Below are 18,477 nucleotides of genomic sequence, written 5' to 3' on the forward strand. Positions count from 1 at the left end.
CATAAGACCATGCAGTAACACTTAAGTTGCTTGGGTTTGACTCCGACCTCCGGCCCTTTGCTGAAGGTCATTCCCCCTCTCTCTTTCCCCTTTCATTTCTTCAGTTGTCTGGTCAATAAAGGCCTAAAAAAGGACCAAAACATTATCTAAAAAAAACATCCAGATTACTAGATTTAATGTTGTACCTTGTTTGTTTTAATATGTAAACATTTCTTAAATTATCAGTTGCTGATCAATTGTGGGTATTTCACATCCGCAACTCTAAATGGAATTTTATTGCAATCTTATTCTCACTGTTTTTTCATTTCATTTTATGAATGTTTTGTTTGAACTGTTCACTGTTCACCATGTAAAAATCACTCATACGATTATCTCCTGTACTTGTTACATCCTGACCAACTCTCAGCATCATTCACTTACAGTAAATACAAATATTCAAGGACCGAGAAAGTGAGACAATAAACAAGGCTAATACAAATAAAACTATAAAAAAACTGTATATTTCAAAATGTTCCATTGTTTAGGGACATACAGAAAAACACATATCTCATTTGTCAAAGGGGGATGTAGTAGTAGTATTTCCAATATTTGTGAATGCGTCTATGCACGTGAATATTCACAGGATGTCCTTTGCAAACAAACAACTATCCAGAGAGATGTGCCAGTACAGGAAAGAGGTTGAAAAGGATATCCTCATAACTTACACTGTATTGGTGGACAAAATGGCATCCTATTCTTCATTCAATCCATATTTTATCTGGTACATAAATTATACACAAGTTCACCTAAACAACAGTGTGTCTATGTGTGAGATGTAGGTATGCAGAAAGACATTTTATGTGAGAAGACATATGCCCTCCTTTTCCACTGGCGTGTTCCAGGATATGAAAGTGTGTGGGCAAATATCCGGAACATCACTTCCATTGACCTCAATCCTCCAGGCTCTGTGAGGACGAAACGTACGTCCACTACAGCCCTCCCTGCATCAGAGACACATTCAGTATTACATTGTTCATTGTTGATACTGTGGTCATGGCTCCATGCTCAGTGTTTGTTGATCTTGTAGCTGTTTCTTCAGGCTCTTATCCAGCACTACCAAACTCTGTACAGCCAGGTTCCGGCAATCTGCATCAGGGTCTCCTTCAGCCACATCTGTGGATATTCAGACACACAATAAAGATGATTAGCAGCTTTAGCAGTGGTCACAAGACCATCTACATCTCTCAGTATAATTACAAAAGGAAAATCAATCAAAATGCACCCAATTCTGGCATTTTTCTTTGCACATTTAACAATCATATGTGGGAGGAAAACCGGTCTCCTTTGTCATTCAGCTCCATGTCGCTTACTGCAATGTGAAACTACTCGTATCCTCAGAGGGATAAAAGAACATCCAACTGTTGCTGAGCAACAATCACGTCATGGACTGTCCGTGTTGGACAGGACATCCTTGTTCTCCATCTATTTCCCAGAAATGCTCAGTCCAGCTGTTCATGTGTTTGTGTGAGCGTGAATGTGTGTCACTGCGGGGACATCCGACAGAATTACACTGTGCAGGTGCAGCCTCAGACCTTTGTGCATTTACAAGAATCGTGTGTTTTAGGGTTAATCTATTATTAGTAACTGAAACAAATTCTAAATTAAATGTGTGAAAATGGTGCCGTTAAGACAGAACTGGAACAAATGCTTGCCTGACTTTCACATCATAAGGAGAGATTTTATTGAGATTTATTTCAAAGTTTTAAGAGAAGAACCCATAGAATCTTTCCCACCCGCAATGAGTTTTTTTTTTTTTACCTGCCAGCCACGTTCTGGTCTCAAACAGCTGATCACTGAGGTCCACCAGCAGGTTTTGACTGGGCATGCTCAGAAACACAGAGCAGACAGCGAAGAGGACGCCTCGTCTCACCATCCTTTAACAGACAGATTCCAGGTTAAAGCTCGGACTGAAATAAGATAACAAAACAACCTGTCCATCTTGACATTATCATCTATTCAGGTCTTTTGTTATTTTTTTATCTGACTGTTTACATTCTCCATTAACGTAAAAAAAAAAACATGTTGTGTAAATGGACTGTTCTTATATAGCACCTTTCTAGTCTTAACGACTACTCAAAGCCCTTTCACATTCACACGCCGTGACCGAGACTGCGGTACAAAGTGCCACCTGCTCAGCTCATCAGATAAACATTCACAATCCGATGAAGCAGCATCGGGGGCAACTCAGGGTTCAGTGTCTTGCCCAAGGACACTTCGACATGGGACTGCAGGGACAGGGATCAAACCACCAACCTTCCGATTGGCAGGCGACCGCTCTACCACTGAGCCACAGCCGCCCTAAGAAGCAATAGCCATACAGGAATACTAAATGATGGTGCTGTTAACAACCACAAACAGCTTCCTCAGACTTTTTAGTGATTACATTACGCAACTGTCTAAAACACCTACAAAAATCATACTTACTGATCAACATGGTAGCGCACCGCCCACACAAAGTCCAGTAAGGCACAACCCATCTGTGCAGCTATCTGAAGAAAGAAAGAAAAAAGTCCATAGGGGTAGAGCTGGAAAATATTGTTATCCCAATTTATATTTGCCCATTGTTACATTATACTGTGTCAATGGCTTTTCCTGATCTTAAAGTGCTCAAATTATGCTCATTTTCAGGTTCATAATTCTATTTAGAACTTGTACCTAAATTAATTTTCAAAAAACACCATATTTTGTTGTACTGCAGCTCCTCTTTTCACCCTGTGTGTTGAGCTCTTTGTTATAGCTACAGAGTTAGGCATCACATTTCTATTTAATCTTTGTTGGGAGTCGCACATGGATGGTACCTAGTTAAGGACAACTACCCAGTCAGAAGCAGACTATGAGGGCGCATGCCATGCTAACCGCTAGGCGAGCATTACAAGCGAGCGTGTTGCAAAATGACGCCCGTTCGTCACTGAAGTAAAGGCTGGACTACAGTAGAGCTGTTCGCAGCAGTTTGTGAACAGTGTTTTCTGTTGGAGATGGTAAGTCCCTTTGGGTGGACTTTGGGCTTTTTCACTTTGTAAATCTATAACATGCACAAAAAAAGATATATAACACAATAAATGTGAAAAAGCATAAAATGAGCACTATAAAGGATACAGCTTCTGAACTACAACTGTTCTGCTTGGCCATGAATCCCATTAGCGTTCTCTTTTATGATAAAATATACACATTGAATGACTGCATCAGGGGTTACAGCTAAAACTTTAGCACACTGATGTTGATGGAAAGCTCTACATTGAGACCATGTCACACATTAGCATGGACAGATGGATAAAATTACCGGTGCATTGATGGCAAGGTGCATGAAGAGACCCAAGGTGTGGATCAACCGGCCCAGTACAAGATGGTCACCACCCAACAGGTCAAAGGTCACCTGAGGCCTGGAATACAGGTATTGCATTGCAGTTTTAAAAAGTTAATTGTACACTTAAGTATACAGAAAATATGGGGGTTTAGCATACTTACTTGTCATAATTGCTGAGAAGAGGAAAAAAGAAATGTCCAGCAACAGGGGCGTAACGGTTAGGGGTGGCTTCAGCTGGAGGTTGTGTGGCACCCTGTAGCACAAGAGAAATAACTGAAGCTTAACAACTGTGATTGGTTCACTTGGCCGTGGCTTGGTACTGTTGCATTTTGCCCTACTCATTTACAAGTTCTCTTTTCCATTAACAACATAAAATAAAGGATAGCGTTAATTTTTCCTGCTACAGCTTTCTTTTGGTCAAAAAGCACAGGGGAGTTGCTTCGTTTCTTCGTATACGCCTCTAGAGTCGGTACCTGCTCCGAAGCTAATCCCAGTCACTCTCTCCCTAGCTTTACCACACATTCCCAAGCAAACACACATGCCAGCTCTGCTATTCTCTTAAAGAGATACGCTAGGACGACGCAGATACCCCTGCACCAGTATAAACCTTAGGCCACTTACGTAGGCTATGGTGTAAGCTCTGACAGAGCCCATTGAGGAACCATAAATCCTGCTCAAGGGGTAAGCCTTCACTCTAATATTAAAAAGCGAGATGAAAATATTGGTCTAGTTTAACCTTGCCGAGGCGTTTTGTCTTGCTTTGAATCCGCTTCTCTACTACTTGTTGCCAGTGAACAGGGTTGTCACCAGGGTACAGAGTCAAATCCATGCTGGCAGATATACCCATAGATGGATTTCTCTTTTCATTGATTGGCTTAGAAAGCTCCTGCGCTGCCAGAGCAAGGACCTGAGAAACCAAAAACAAGAAAAGCTTCATGATTACACTTGTGGCAAATACCCAAGAGTTCAAATCAATCACTAAGTTTCTTTAGTGAGGGCACACAGCCACTACAAAAACAAAACTGTTGTTTTCACCTCCAAGATATCGAGCCGTTGGCGAAGACTGTAGTTCAAGGAGTAAAACTCTGTGGTCAAATACCGAGTCACCTATCACGGAAAGCAAAGAGAAAGAAATAAAAAAAGCAGAATACATGCTCTAAAATGGCAATAAAGCTGTGTGATAAATGAAAAGAAATTTAGATTTCAAAAGGTAAACCGTGGAGAGACTTAGGTGATGATCATACAGGGACACTGTCGATGACGGTGAGCGCCACCATGGTCGCCTGTCTGAGACTCAGGAAGCTGTTTATGCTGTATTTATCCTCCATGTGAAGAAGCACTTTGGTCAGCTGGACACTGATCTGAATCAAACAAACAAATGGTAAGGTAAGGAACAACACCTTCTGTCATTGTGTCAGTTTTATTATAAAGATATGGACCACATCTTTACAGCAAACTGAACCAAAGTGTTCAAATTGTATTTAAAAAAGTATATAAGTATATAAATATATAAGCAGTACTTTGAAATGAATGAACCTGAAGCATTGGGTATTTAAGTTGTGTGTTGCCGTCATACCTCTCTGGTTGCAAAAACGTTCTTTCTCACCAAACCCTCTGCGGCTCTCAAACTGAGCTCCACGCGCACCGCGTCCTCAGAGGAAATTAAAGCTGGGTCGACAGACAAGAAGTGATTAGAGCTGGAGCTAGCAGCACGGCATTTCAATGGGACACGATCGGTCAGGTAGAACGAACGTGATCTGTGGAGCCATACCTTCCAGACAGTCTCGTAGGTAGCGGGGCGGGGGGGCTTCCATTATTTCCTGATCGCCAGACATATCGTACGGAGTGAGCTCATCGTCGCTGCACCAGTATAAGACTTGGAGTTAACAAAAAACACTTCCCACAAATATATTTAGTATGACAGACAACAGCTAACACTTACCTGTCCAGGTCGGAGTCCGGCTCAGTGTTAGACTTATTTTGAGATGATACATTCTGAGTAGATGGAGTTGTCTCACCCGTTTCTGGAGGACAATCAACTCTGCAGATGACAGACCTTCTCTTAAATACAAGCAATGCCTACAAATATATAGCAACTACATTTTATGGGAATTGGCCCGTTGTTTAAACACAGTTATTAAGTAATCCAAATATTACTGGATGTGTGTGTCCTTGGGAGTTCATTTTCTTCATTTAACACACTATAAAAACACATACATTTAAATACAAATACATTTTGTAGTAGATGTAGCAACATTTATATTTTAGCAGATACGTCTTACCCACAACCTATAGAAATAGGAATAGTAATGCTTGGTAGTTCATAATGGTAAGTGGTTTTATAGATATCGTACACAAAACTGCCAGACCATGTTGCACATCAGTTAAGATTCCTCTGAATTGTAACATTTACAGAGATGTAGACACTTACCTGTTTGCAGGCTCAGCCTCTAGCTCATCACTAGCAACGGGAGTCATCAAAGAAAGCAGCTCTTGACTTTCCTCGTCGTGATTATACTGCAACACAGCACGATACAAACTCAGACACGGGTCTCAAACGGCATTTCAGTCAAGTAACGAATCAAGCATGTGGAAGCATTGTATCTTGCAATTAGGGCTGGGCAAAATGCAGAAAGGAAAATATCACTATATTTTTGACCAAATATCTCAATATCGCAATGATATTATAGTGTTGACTACTGATGCTTTCACAAAATACTTACACAATGACATTGTTGATAAATAAGTGGGTAAGGACATATAATAGAACAGTTACAACAGTCTGGTATGATCAGAAAAAGACAACTTTACTGTAATGCAGCCTTTAAAACCAGGAAAAGACTTATGCCATATTACAATATCCAAAATCTAAGACAATATTTAGTCTCATTTCACGATATCAATTTAGTATTGATATACTGCCCAGCTCTGCTTGCAATTAACATATTGTTTGTACCTCAAACTTGAGCTTAGTGTTATTGATATCCATGCAAGAGCTCAGGCACTCTCCCACCACCATGCCCATCCGCCGGATGCGCACCACGCTGCTGTCCAGGTGGCTCTGCATGCCACCCAGCATACACTGAAGTAACTCTAAAAGAGAAGAGCAATGCAGAAAGAGGAGAGCTGAAAGCAACACGCTTTTGTATGATTGTTTTATATAGTGTGTGATATAAAGAATGTGGAGCCCTAATCACTTCTATTTTGACTGTTGGTGTACTGAGTGATTGGAGGCATCAAACACTGTTTGTACCTGAGCGTAGCTCTTGTAGCTCAGAGTCTCTCAGCAGACTCACACTCAGCAGTAAAGCCTTGCTGACATACAGCTGCTGCTCCAGAGGTGTGTGCTTCACCGCACTGGGGTTAGCCCAGGCCTGGGACACAGACCGTAACACCTGAGAATACGAAGACACACACACGAACACACGTCATAATCATTAACATAAATATATATACAAAATCTCATTTGGCTGCTGAAAAACCTAATGCACTCACCTGGATGAGCAGTGGCCTTCGGTTCCTGTCTGCTGCGAGGTAACCCAGGACAATTCTCAAGACTTGAGTCTGTGGGGAAAAAAAACACATGCTTCATACAGTGGGGCTCAAAAGTTTGGGCACCCCAGGTAAAAATTAGTAGTAATGTGCATAAAAGATGGAAAAATCTCCAAAAGGCATCAAATGACAGTTTAGACCTTCTTTATAATGTGTCTCAAAAATTTCCATCATTTACACTTTCAAAATAACAGAAAACTAAAAAATGGTGTCTGCAAAAGTTTGGGCACTCTGCAGAGTTTCTAGCATGCACCGCCAGCATGCAGGTGAGCAATAAGTTTGCAAATTAACATATAGACAAGCCTGATGCATTGTGGAAACAAGTTCTGTGGACCGATGAGGTTAAAATAGAACTTTTTGGCCCGATTGAGCAAAGGTGCGTTTGGAGATGAAAGGGAACAGAATTTAATGAAAAGAACCTCTGTCCAACTGTTAAGCATGGAGGTGGATCAATCATGCTTTGGATTTATATTGAAGCCTGTGGCAAAAGGAACATTTCACAAGTCGAAGGAAAAAGAGATTCAATAAAATTTCAGCAAATTTTGGATGCTAACTCAATGCCCTCTGTGAAAAAGCTGAAGTTAAAGGGAGGATGGCTTCTACAAATGAATAATGATCCTAAACACATCTCAAAATCCACGTTGGATTAAATCAAGAGGTGTAAACTGAAGGTTTTGCCATGGCCTTCACAATCTCCTGACCTCAACATAATTGAAAATCTATTGATAGACCTTAAAGAAGATACCTCAAACAAGAATTAAAAGACTCTTGGCTTGCTAAAAGAAGCATTTCCAAGCTGTGATCCTTGCCAAAGGGGGCAGTACAATGTATTAACTCTGCAGGGTGCCCAAACTTTCGCAGATGCCATTTTTTTGTTTTCTGTTATTTTGAAAGTGTAAATCTAACTTTTTGTGACGTATTATACGAATGTCTAATCTGTCATTTTATGCCTTTTGGAGATTTTTCCATCTTTTCTTGGCTTCTTTATGCACGTTAATACAACATTTTACCTAGGGTGCCCAAACTTTCGAGCCCAACTGTGTATTTATAAGATTATATGTTTTCTTATCAGGCTACAAGTTTTATTCTTACCTCATACTTGTACTGCAGTAACAGCAGTTTATGAGTAATAACAAACTGGGCCTTTTTATTTGTTAACACTAGATTCCCAATGATCCTTCCCAAGGCATCAGGTCTGGAAAAAAGAGGAAAGAGACTGGTGTTATTAAAGGCAGATATAGAACTAAAGCTAAGAGGCCATACAAACTGCAAGCTGTTTGTATATGACTGTTCCAGTCTCCACCTTACCCGTTGACAGCCTGCACCAGTCCAGTGAGCACGCTCTCCATACACCGCTGTGGAACGTTCTCCAGCAGCTTCCAGCAAACCCTCTGCCACACCATGTCGGAGCGTGTGCATGCAGACAGCCGAGGAGCCATCACTGCCAGCACCAAACCTGTTGATAAAAGATTCCTTCATTTCCTATAGAGTTGGAGGTTATGTCATGGATAATAGTTATGCCACTTGGTAATATTCTTGTTACATAATATTGCAACTGTGTAATTTTCACGGAGCTCACCACTATGGCCCTGGATACACACTTTCCCAAGTGTCTGAGCCACAAAAGTCAAGGAGCAATCTGTGCCATCTGTTAAAAATACAAGTCAGACACACAGACAGAATGAGAAATTGTCGTTTTAATGTCGCAACTATAAATCTTTGACGTAAGCCGCATGCTGCCATTATTGCAAAGAGTTTCAAAGAAGCAGTTCACAGACCTTTGAGTGCTTGGCAGGTCCGCTCCAGGGCAGTGAGCATATTTGTAGCCAGTAGCGGATGGTACTGCTGAGGAAGAAAAAGGGTCTTGTTTTTTGGATGCAACCTGTTGGCGGCGAGGTCCGGCAGCGCCACAATACGTCCCAGCAGAGTCTCTCGCAGCTGAGGGGAGTCAGAGGGACCTGTCTCCAGACAGTAGGACCACAGCAGCTCAGCAAGTCGACCACTCTGAAGGAACTTCTCAGTGATGCTGACCAAGTGGTCCAGATTTGTGCTGGCTCTGTGGAGAGGCAGTAACATTAAGATAAGATAAGATAAGATAATTTGTTTATTAGTCCCCAATGGGGAAATTACTGCACTACACTCTGTGTACACACTTTTTGTTAGTACTCACACACAGGCCTGAAATACACACACATGCTCAGGACCTATACATGCACTATACATGGAGAGATGTCAGAGTGAGTGGGCTGCCAGCTGAACCAGCGCCCTGAGCGGTCGGGGGGGTACGGTGCCTTGCTCAAGAGCACCTGGCAGTGCCCAGGAGGTGAACTGGCATCTCTCCAGCCACCAATCCACGCTCCCAACTTTTTGGGTCCATACGGGGATTTGAACCAGTGACCCTCCGGTTCCCAACCCAACTCCCTATGGACTGAGCTACTGCCACCCCCAAATTTTTTTATTACCCCCATTAGGTAATTACTGAGTAGACAACATGATGAAAGTTACTTGTGTCTTCTATCCAACACCACCCACCTTAACTCTCCTATTCCCTCCATCAGCACCAGCAGCGCCTGCTCTGGAGGGCCTTTGAGGAACAAGCCATCCCATAACTCTGTTCGCTGGGTTGCTGTGAGGCCGCGTAACCAGTCAGCCTGGATGTTGCTGACAAGGAACTGAAGGGTACGGGTGAAGTGAGCTCTCCTAAACTCCGCCCGCTGAACTGAAGTGGTTCTACTCTCTGGTCCTTCTTCCAAGTAAGAGTGGAGTGTTTGAAGAGTTGTGATTATGTCTTTGGTATCTGTGGATGTAGTGAGGGTCCGAAAACACTGGGCCACCGCTAGACGAACCTCTGTATTCGGGGCTAGGGACTCCATCTTTAAAATGGTAACTACCTTGTTTTAGCTCCTAAACAAAAACATTAAAAGGATTATTCACACTTAAACACCTGTGAACAGTTTCTACCAAGTTATGTATCTATCTCCACACACAACGAACACACAACAATTTACCAAACAAAGGGAATTACGAGTGCATTTTACAATGTCAAGGTTTAGAGTCAAGCTACGGCTTATGTAGGGGTTAATTGTATAATACATCCATGGGGTAAATGCCAAAAACAAAGTGTCTATTATCAGAAATTATTGGACGACGTCATCCCGCTTTCGTTTTCAACCAGACCGTGGTATACATCCGAATATCACACCAATACTTTCTGGATGTACAGCCTTCACTCATACTAAGAAGAACGTTAAATGTGTTTTAAGGTGAACTCTCCCTTTACCTCCGTCGCCACAGTACTAACGTCACCGTTTTGGCTCACTCAGACCACACACACATCTCTCCCAGACGGCCTTGCCTTGAATTAGCTTCAACTGTTAGCCTGTCAAAACTCACACGCACCTGTGCATTTTTATCAAACACAACAATTGTATATGGCGGACATGATTTATAGTCACTGTAATATTAAAACGTTTCTTTACGTGAGAAAATTTGCATTCCCTCCTGTCAGGTCGCGATTTTAACAGGTATATCCCGTGGTGTCCCTTCACCGCACTCTGTGTGTGCTCCATCAAAATACGTTCGTCGTGAGAAAGAAGAAGAAGGGAGGTTCCGGGGACGGTGACCCGTGAGGCATTCAAGAAGCCAACGGTTTTTGTAACACTTCTGGATGCCTTTTATATCAATCAACAAATAAACGAATCGGTCAATAACTTAACACGTGTCAGTCTTTCATTGATTTAGTGTTTTTTCTAAGTTAATCAAATTGATTCATTTCTATTACCTTTTCCATTAGGCCTATTAAACTAATTTGCTCAATTCGCTATTTGTCAGCTGAATATTGACAACACACATAAAAGAAATGGGTCCCCCATGAAATGCAATGACACAAATTAGCAGTTAATTAATTTCTATATATATTGCACTTTCGTTTGCCCAGGAAATTTCTTTTTTGTAGCAGTAGTACAACAGAAATTAGTACAGAGAAGCATAGCAAGTAATAAAAATAAACAGTAAGAGGTACCAAAACTAAAATAGAATAGAATGAAATGGAAACAATACAGAGTATTTGGAGATTTATGACATGGTAAAGTGAGTTGTGCTGGTAAATTGACTGTTGTGTGATTTTATAGCAGCAGAGTCAACAGGTAAGTCAACTGTACACCAGACAAATGTACAATTTAGTTGAGTAATGGAAGCGTTTGTCTGTATTACTAGAATGGAATAATTGCCATTATTAGGGGACAGAGGGTCTCTGCCTCTGTCTCTTCTCTCTTGTGGGAGTTAATATAGTGTTGACAAATGGTAAATGCATTAACAACATTGTGACACTGGAGAGATGTGCAAGCTGTGGTTAGGGGGCCATCCAGTACAAATCCACAACAAGCAGGTTGGGCTGAATGTTGGAGGCCACAAAACACCTCCAGGCTCTCTGTTGACTTTCTTTAACTGTCTATGGTTAACTACACTAGCAGCGTCTCTCACGATCAGACACAACCACAGTGAGCTGGTACGTGTAAGCGAAATAAATTGGCATTGCAGAAAATTGTTAAAGAATAGAACAAATCAAGCTTTTACACATAGTTTCTGTTGGAATATATCCATTCAAGTTAAGGAACTGAAAATGTAATCTCAAATACTTAAAATCATAAAAAAGGATCTCTCGCAAGCATCCCTTTTGATTCATAGTGACTTACCATCTGAACTGTTGACATGCATTAACATCTGGGGCTCATTTCTGTCAAATTAACAGTGTTAACAGCATGAGTGGTCAAATCCAACCTATATTCTACATGCTGAAACACTGTACAATGTAAAAACATGCAACATGTGAGACAAATGAGGCAACCAAACACGGAGTCATTTTATTCCATTTTATTTTTCTAATCTTACTTTCACTGCTTACCTTTAAATTGTTCTCTTTTTACAATGACTGAAATTATATTTCCCCAGTAACAATTAGGATTAGATCATTTGGGGATCTTCAAAAAAAATATACAGCTGTAACCCATATTGTTATAATTTATACATTTATCTTTGAAAATAGGAATAAAATTTAACTTTTACAATTTCTCTTTTCTACAATAGTTTTCTTTTTATCTTCCCATGTCACATAATGGCAAGCCATGCACTACTCCAGTAGTGATGTTTGTGCCTTGAGCAAACTTTCTTTGGACAGTGGAAGTGAACATGAGAGAGAAAAAGTTCACATAAATGACAATTCATATTTACAGTTCAGGTTTTCATCATGATTTAACAAACTGACAGTAGCGTGGTCAGTGCTTCCCCCAGGGCTCATCATCAGGTTAGTTGCGAGGCAAAGTTTGAGACACAGAGGCACAGTGTTTAGACAAGCAGGCCGGGTTTTGTTTTCTTTCAGGGCAAACTCACTCTGATTTATCAGAGCAGTTGGACCCTGGTGGATAAAAACTATCAGTTTAAGTTGTAACATCTGTCTTTGGTCATTTTGAGAGTTAAAATGGAGAAACTTGGTGGTTAAAGTGCAGTCACCTTGAGCTCTGCTAATGGGAATGTTTAATCAGCTCTGTTGTCTCTCACTGTCTAGTATTTATGTTGCCGGTCCCAAACTATCGGTGAAACTTAGACAATTAAATATAAAGTAGGGAGAGAATTAGGTGTAGTATAGCCTGCTGTGTTCAAGTGCCATCCCATTTCCTGTTTGTAATTGAAAAAGGATTCATTACCATAAAGAATAAGTATTAAATCTGTCGGGGCAAACTTCCTGTCACACTAAAAAGGCAGGAAGCAGATCTCGGCAAAGCCTTGCGATGAGGTTTTAGGTGTTGTGTGTTGACATTTCGAGGTCTCACAACTCCACTATTGGAAATTATAGCATATGATTTGTCAGTCAAAATATAGATCATACAACTGAATCAAAGATAAACAATACAAATTGGCATTTCCATGAAGGACCTGACTCCATCTGGGAAGACAACAGTAGAACCTGCCATTTGTCTAAACTCACAACCCTGAGGAGGTCACAGCAATGTCAGCATTATGGAAGAATTGCCACGACCTCAACAAACAACCACTCGAGCAGGTCACATTCAAGTGCTTTGCAAACAATAACACAATGCTTTAAACATTTCTCCAAATTCAATAAAGTCTCCCCAAAGATTCATTCACCGTGAATTAATCTCCCCCTTTGTGAATTCAAAAATGTACAAAGATATAATCAGCAGAACACGTCACAGAGTGTGAGTTGTCGGTTGTGTCAAAATGATGAATAAATATCGGCATGTGATTTCAAACGGGGGGGGGGGGGGGGGGGGGGGGGGATATACCAATAGATACTGTACACGCTACATGCTAGAGAAGAATACAGGCAGCTGTCTCTCAGCATAAGACAAGAAGAAGAAATGTTCTTTTTCTCCAGACTATAAAAATACCTAGAATCTAGAATGAGTGTAGAAAAAACTTTACATGTACAAGTCATTTACATCCAAGGCCATTTTTTTTTCCCATTACCAACCTACCAGTGGCAGGTGAAGAAGAGCAATGACATAAAAGGTGAACAGGATGAAAAATAGGAATTCTTCTTAGCATATTGGTGCAGGATGCCATGCTGTTTGGACCAAAAAAACAACGTCCCCAACCAACGTTTGACAAGAAATCCGTCAACAGGTCTGGTAGGTTTCTCATGTCCAGTTTCCGTCCAAAAGTAATGGCTGCGTTGTACCTATAAACCCGGCATCAGTCCAAAAGCACTCCGTACATCTTCCAAAAAGCAGATGCTGCTTCAGCAGAGGAGATGAGAGCAGCCTCCACCATTTCCACTTTCTTGACAAGCATTATTGCTACCAAAGTCGGCCAGGTCTCTTCAGTATTATATATCTGGTCTGAAAAACGATTAAACTGGCCAATAGTCAGCGAAAAAGATCATCCAAACTCCAGATGGATTGGAAATAAACTAATCTTAAGACATAGCTGTAAAATGTAGTTTGTAATATTGTTAAATGTTTCCAATTGATATATATGACATTAAAATTAGTATTTATTAGTGTGAGTGGGATGTCTGCAGCCCCCACCAGCAGCAACTAACCCCACTCACTATCATACAGGCTTGAAATGGATTTTGATTGATTTGTTCCCTTCACAATAAACACGTTTTTTTCTATTAAAAAACAAACAAAACAAAACTTAGTGCAAAGTACAACCATTTGATTATTCACATACAACTCAAATGTCAGCATTTTTCTTAACATTTGTCCCGATAAAAGTTTTACTGACAATGAATCACTTGTGCAGCAGGGAAAAGTAAAAAAAGAAAAGAAAAGTTTTTGTTACCTGGATAAGCTTGCTCCCCATTACTTTCACTCAGCAAGAGAACACTGGGGTCAGGTGGGCTGTACTAAGTAAAAACACACAAAAAATTCTTAAAAACTACAAATCCCAGACTCACTCATCGGTTTCCCTTCATGCTTAGTTAAAGTGTCTGGAGAGTTAAGAGAGTGAGCGTGTCAGTATGAGAAGGATATATTCTGTCAGTTACAGTACTCAGTCTGCACTTAGTGAGATATGTTTGAGTTATTTAATATTTGTGCCAGGGAGTGATGGGAAATGTAGCATTTTTCTTCTACTTGAGGTTTCCAGCCCACCTGAGCTCCTGGACCCTGTTTCATTGTAAATCGAAAAAATGAGAAGAAGCAATTTATAAACCTAAGCTCCTTAATTTGGGACACTTAAGCTTATATTAGTTGCTGGTGTCACCAAGCTTTTTCAAAACCTTAAAGTAACACTGCGCAGAAACGAAAAGAAAAAAAGGAAAATGTCCAAACACCTCTCTCTCTCACACACACACACACACGCACACACACACACACACCCCCCCCCCCCCCCCCCCCTCCTCCGGGCTTTTCTCATCCTCTACCCCTTACTTGGGTTCACTGGAAAGACAGTTGAACTTGGTTAGAGGACAGAACAGATATTTTTAGTGACTGGTAGGCAGCACTGCAAGCTTTAAACAAATTAAAAGACAAATTCCAAAGAGTAAACTGCCGCCCCAATCTACTGCCCAGTGCTTCATATGGCTTTCTCACTAGTGAATAAAACACGACTCAGCCTGGTTCAGGAGATCACAGCCCACATACCACCCCCGCCGTCCCAGTTAACACACCACAGACTGAATGACTGGCATGCAGAATTAATAAATACTTTAATCACCTTTAATTTAAGGCCTTTTGGTACTATAGAATTGTCTGTGTTTTTTTTAGCTTACATTGACACTGTTTTTGAGGGGAACGGACAGGAAGATTTTTTAACTCTTTGTGACTTCTTGTACACATTTAAACATTCATTCATTTAACAAGGGGAGACTCGGGTCCCTCTTGCCAAATACATGGAGGTCACCAGAACCCAAGTGTATTCAGGAGGGTTAACACATACACTCAAAAATAAGTACACACTTGAGGGATATTAACTGAAAATTGCTTCTTTTTTTTTTCCCCATGACAGCCATTGACTTCTTAGGATTCTTAAGTTCTTCACTCCATGGGTCTGGGGGGCGGAGTTGGATGAGTTGAGTGCATGGTGTTTTCCTACCAAATGTTTTTTACATCCTCCCAGTAGTTTTCTTTTAACCAAGTCTCCAGTATTTCTAACAGCCTGAGGAGACACTGTGCACGGCCTTCCTGGTTGCATGGAGTCTATTTGACCTCAAGGATTGAGGGGTTGCACTCCATGATGGCCACAATGATCTTGTCAATGTAGTCCTGGAGTCTGTAGTTGATCTCCTCCTGTTTGTGGACAGCCTCCATCAACTAGAAACACACGAACAGAAGTCAATAGAGATAAAAGTGATGACATTGAACAACACTTTTTAGTAAAAATTCAAACACAGAGGTGAATCGACAGGCACGGTTTTTCTGAGACCTACCTCTACACGAGACACATTGTTGATCTCAGCTGCCAGGGAGTCGGAGAAGGAGGCCGACATCAAGTTCTTGGCGCCCTGGATGCTCAGGTTGATAATCTGGCCATTTAATTCGTCATTCTGCTCCTTCAAGCTGCGGTTGTCCTTGAAGGTTAGAGTCGAATGGAACACGTCATAAAAACAGTACAGAATGGATCCTGAATTATTCTCCCATTTCAAACAGTGTGGTTAGAGTGATAGAATGCAAAGACACAGCAGAAAGTAAAGGACACTCAGAATGTGGATGCTACCTGTTTGAGTCGTTTGATCTCTTGCTCCAGCTCAGCTTCGCGTGTGCGGGTCTGATATTCCTGCAGCCCCGCGCCCGGCGTACGCCCTCTCTTTGCTTCAGCTTCCAGCTTGTAGAGCTGTAGGTGCTCGAGCTGTTTACGCAAGTCCTCAATGAGCTGAGGTACAAACAAATCAAGAGCCACCAGTTAGTAAAGTTCCTAGGAATCATTTCAAATTAAGGCTTAAGCACATGATTCATTTAGATGGGAACATTAGACACATGACAGTGAGGTTGTCTAACCACACGCTGTATTGTAATATTTTGTATGCAGAGTACTGTTTGTGTTGTACATAGAGAACCCAGCCACACCTCCTGAGTGCACTCCTTCTCCTTCTGGTTCTGGTGGCGCTCATGGCTCAGCTTGTCAGCCATTTTCCTGCGGGACTCCGTCTCGTCCTGCAGCCTGTCGCACATGGCTTCTGTCTCATCCTGCAGCTTCCTCTTCTCCTGGAAAAAAACAAGGTGAGAACGAAGAGGAGTTTTAGACTGATGGCAAACTGAACATGGAAAGGCAAAACCAACCAGGAGAGGAGATATTGCTTCTCTTACCTCCTCTTGTCTCTCGATGTTTGCTCGGAGACACGGAACACAGGACCTCAGCTCACTGTTCTCCTCGTCCAGCTGCTGCAGCCTGACAAGCAAACACGGATCCACATCAGAAACTACAACCACTACAGTGCAGCCACAAAGTAACTGTCGCACAACAATGTACTCCAGGGAAAATAGCTTTCATCCAGTGGCATTTTTGTGCCAAAGGGTGGCAGTGTAGAGCCATGATCCCTCCAACAAACAACATGTGCACCACTGGTGCCACAATGAACAAATGTGTTTTTAACATCTTGTTAAATGTAACATAGCAAACACACCAAGAACTTCAAACTAAAATCTTCTCCGGATATCAAACACTGACAGAATTAGGTGTCTAAATGTTGTTTAAATTATCACAAAGCATCAAAGACGTTTTTTGTTTGTCAATTAGATCTTATTTTTTGTTGTGTATGGCCTTTTTTACTCATCAGAACAATATACACAGGGATAAAACCGTGTTTAACAACCCAAGGACCGTGTGCAGACACTAAACACACAATATAAAATCCATCTGTTGCACAGTAAATAACTATATTTAGAATTATCAAGCTGCCACCAAAGATATTGTAAACACAACCATCTGCTCACCTGGCCTGCAGGTTTTCCAGCTCCAGCCCCCTCTCCCTCTCCAGCTTGATCAGGGCCTCCTTGTGACGACGGGTCTCCTGCTGTAGTTTCTCGTCAGCGCGGACCTCCTGCTCCTTGAGCTGCTCCTCTAAGGCATTGGCTCGGTGCACCAGGTGAAGGTTATCCTGGCGCAGCCGCGCATGCTGCTCCCCCGATGACTCTGACTCCTTTTCCAGCTCCGCAACTCGACGCTCAAGGAGTAGCACCTGGGGAATGTGCATGTTTGAAGGTTAGTGACACACAGATGTAAATGTACTGTAAGAGTAAACTATAATGCATTAACAGGCAGGGGTGTTGGAATTAATCATTCAGTGAATCCTTGACGGGATAAGTGAATTGAATCGTATCTTGACACCAGTGAAGATTCATAGTCATTTGCATCTGTTTAACTTCCAAATATGAAATGTTTCTTCTCTCTTTCCAACTGCTCTAACAGTGGAAAACTGTGGCCGCTCACAGGTATGAGTCGTGCGTAAGTAGAGGGACGTGAACAAGCAGGTGTTGTTGAAAAAGAACTTCCTCTACAGGTGAGCTCTCACCTTGTCCGTGATGTCGTTGTCAGCAAGCTCCAGGATGTCCCGCGTCAAGTCGCTCATGGTGTCCAGAGTCATCGAGCTGTTCTGGAGGAGATGTCTGCACGTGGAGAGGAAAAAAAAAAAGTAAATCCCCAGAGCCAGCTCACATTTGACAAACTACAGTTTTTGTATGCCAAACAAAACCATCTATTACAATCATTCTACAAATATAAACCCTTGCCTGCTGAAATCAGAGCAACCGTTTGGCTCACCTTGCTACTTTCTTGCTGGAGAGCCTCTTGCCAGCGCTGGATGGGAAGACAGAACAACAGGAAAAACGGTCAGGAAGAGAAAAAGGATAAAGGAAAGAGACACTATCTCCCACTATATGTCCTACCAATCCCTCTCCCGCTCTCTGCCAGCAGAGGAGCCCCACTGAGAAATCACTGGACTTTTGTTGAAACTAAAGCTACAAGATATTCACACATCACAGCAATCTAACATAAAACACAGCAGCATGTATCAACAGTGTCTAACAAGTGCTGATTTAGGATCATTTCTGACCTGTGACAGCATTACAGAAACTTTCAATAAATTCATGTTTTGGGATTAATTTTGATTTCTAAATTGC

General features: G+C 41.6%; 2 protein-coding genes across 9 annotated transcripts in view; both read right to left on the minus strand.

Moving 5' to 3' along the window:
• Window positions 1-298: 298 nt before the first annotated feature.
• On the minus strand, window positions 299-10,477 carry telo2 (TEL2, telomere maintenance 2, homolog (S. cerevisiae)). 4 transcript variants are annotated; one of them, XM_034861416.1, is made up of 21 exons: window positions 10,398-10,477; window positions 9,428-9,799; window positions 8,674-8,951; window positions 8,475-8,543; window positions 8,204-8,351; window positions 7,988-8,090; window positions 6,839-6,907; window positions 6,597-6,738; window positions 6,300-6,436; window positions 5,775-5,860; window positions 5,286-5,384; window positions 5,115-5,203; window positions 4,920-5,011; window positions 4,588-4,704; window positions 4,379-4,450; window positions 4,080-4,250; window positions 3,505-3,596; window positions 3,320-3,419; window positions 2,464-2,528; window positions 1,798-1,913; window positions 299-1,152 (listed from the first exon to the last, which is right to left on the minus strand). In XM_034861416.1, the coding sequence occupies exons 2-21, from the start codon at window positions 9,766-9,768 to the stop codon at window positions 1,031-1,033; spliced, it is 2,508 nt and encodes an 835-aa protein (XP_034717307.1). In that variant the 5' UTR covers window positions 9,769-9,799; window positions 10,398-10,477; the 3' UTR covers window positions 299-1,030. The 4 variants fall into 4 exon arrangements, with proteins under 4 accessions (XP_034717307.1, XP_034717306.1, XP_034717304.1 ...); XM_034861415.1 differs by having other exon boundaries at window positions 10,295-10,477; XM_034861413.1 differs by having other exon boundaries at window positions 10,202-10,463.
• Window positions 10,478-11,753: 1,276 nt separating this feature from the next.
• rab11fip3 (RAB11 family interacting protein 3 (class II)) overlaps window positions 11,754-18,477 on the minus strand; it is a 30,076-nt gene continuing 23,352 nt past the window's right edge. For 3 of the 5 annotated variants that reach the window (XM_034861409.1, XM_034861411.1, XM_034861412.1), the window contains 8 exons: window positions 18,119-18,154; window positions 17,871-17,964; window positions 17,293-17,537; window positions 16,666-16,747; window positions 16,426-16,563; window positions 16,076-16,231; window positions 15,789-15,929; window positions 12,998-15,672 (listed from right to left, as the gene is read on the minus strand). In XM_034861409.1, coding sequence (XP_034717300.1) covers window positions 15,559-15,672; window positions 15,789-15,929; window positions 16,076-16,231; window positions 16,426-16,563; window positions 16,666-16,747; window positions 17,293-17,537; window positions 17,871-17,964; window positions 18,119-18,154 — 1,006 coding nt within the window. In that variant the 3' untranslated portion in view covers window positions 12,998-15,558. Of the gene's footprint in view, window positions 15,673-15,788; window positions 15,930-16,075; window positions 16,232-16,425; window positions 16,564-16,665; window positions 16,748-17,292; window positions 17,538-17,870; window positions 17,965-18,118; window positions 18,155-18,477 lie in introns of all 5 variants that reach the window. The other 2 variants (XM_034861407.1, XM_034861410.1) reach the window with 2 other exon arrangements.

This window comes from Etheostoma cragini, chromosome 21 (genome assembly GCF_013103735.1).
Source record: "Etheostoma cragini isolate CJK2018 chromosome 21, CSU_Ecrag_1.0, whole genome shotgun sequence".
NCBI lineage: Eukaryota > Metazoa > Chordata > Actinopteri > Perciformes > Percidae > Etheostoma > Etheostoma cragini.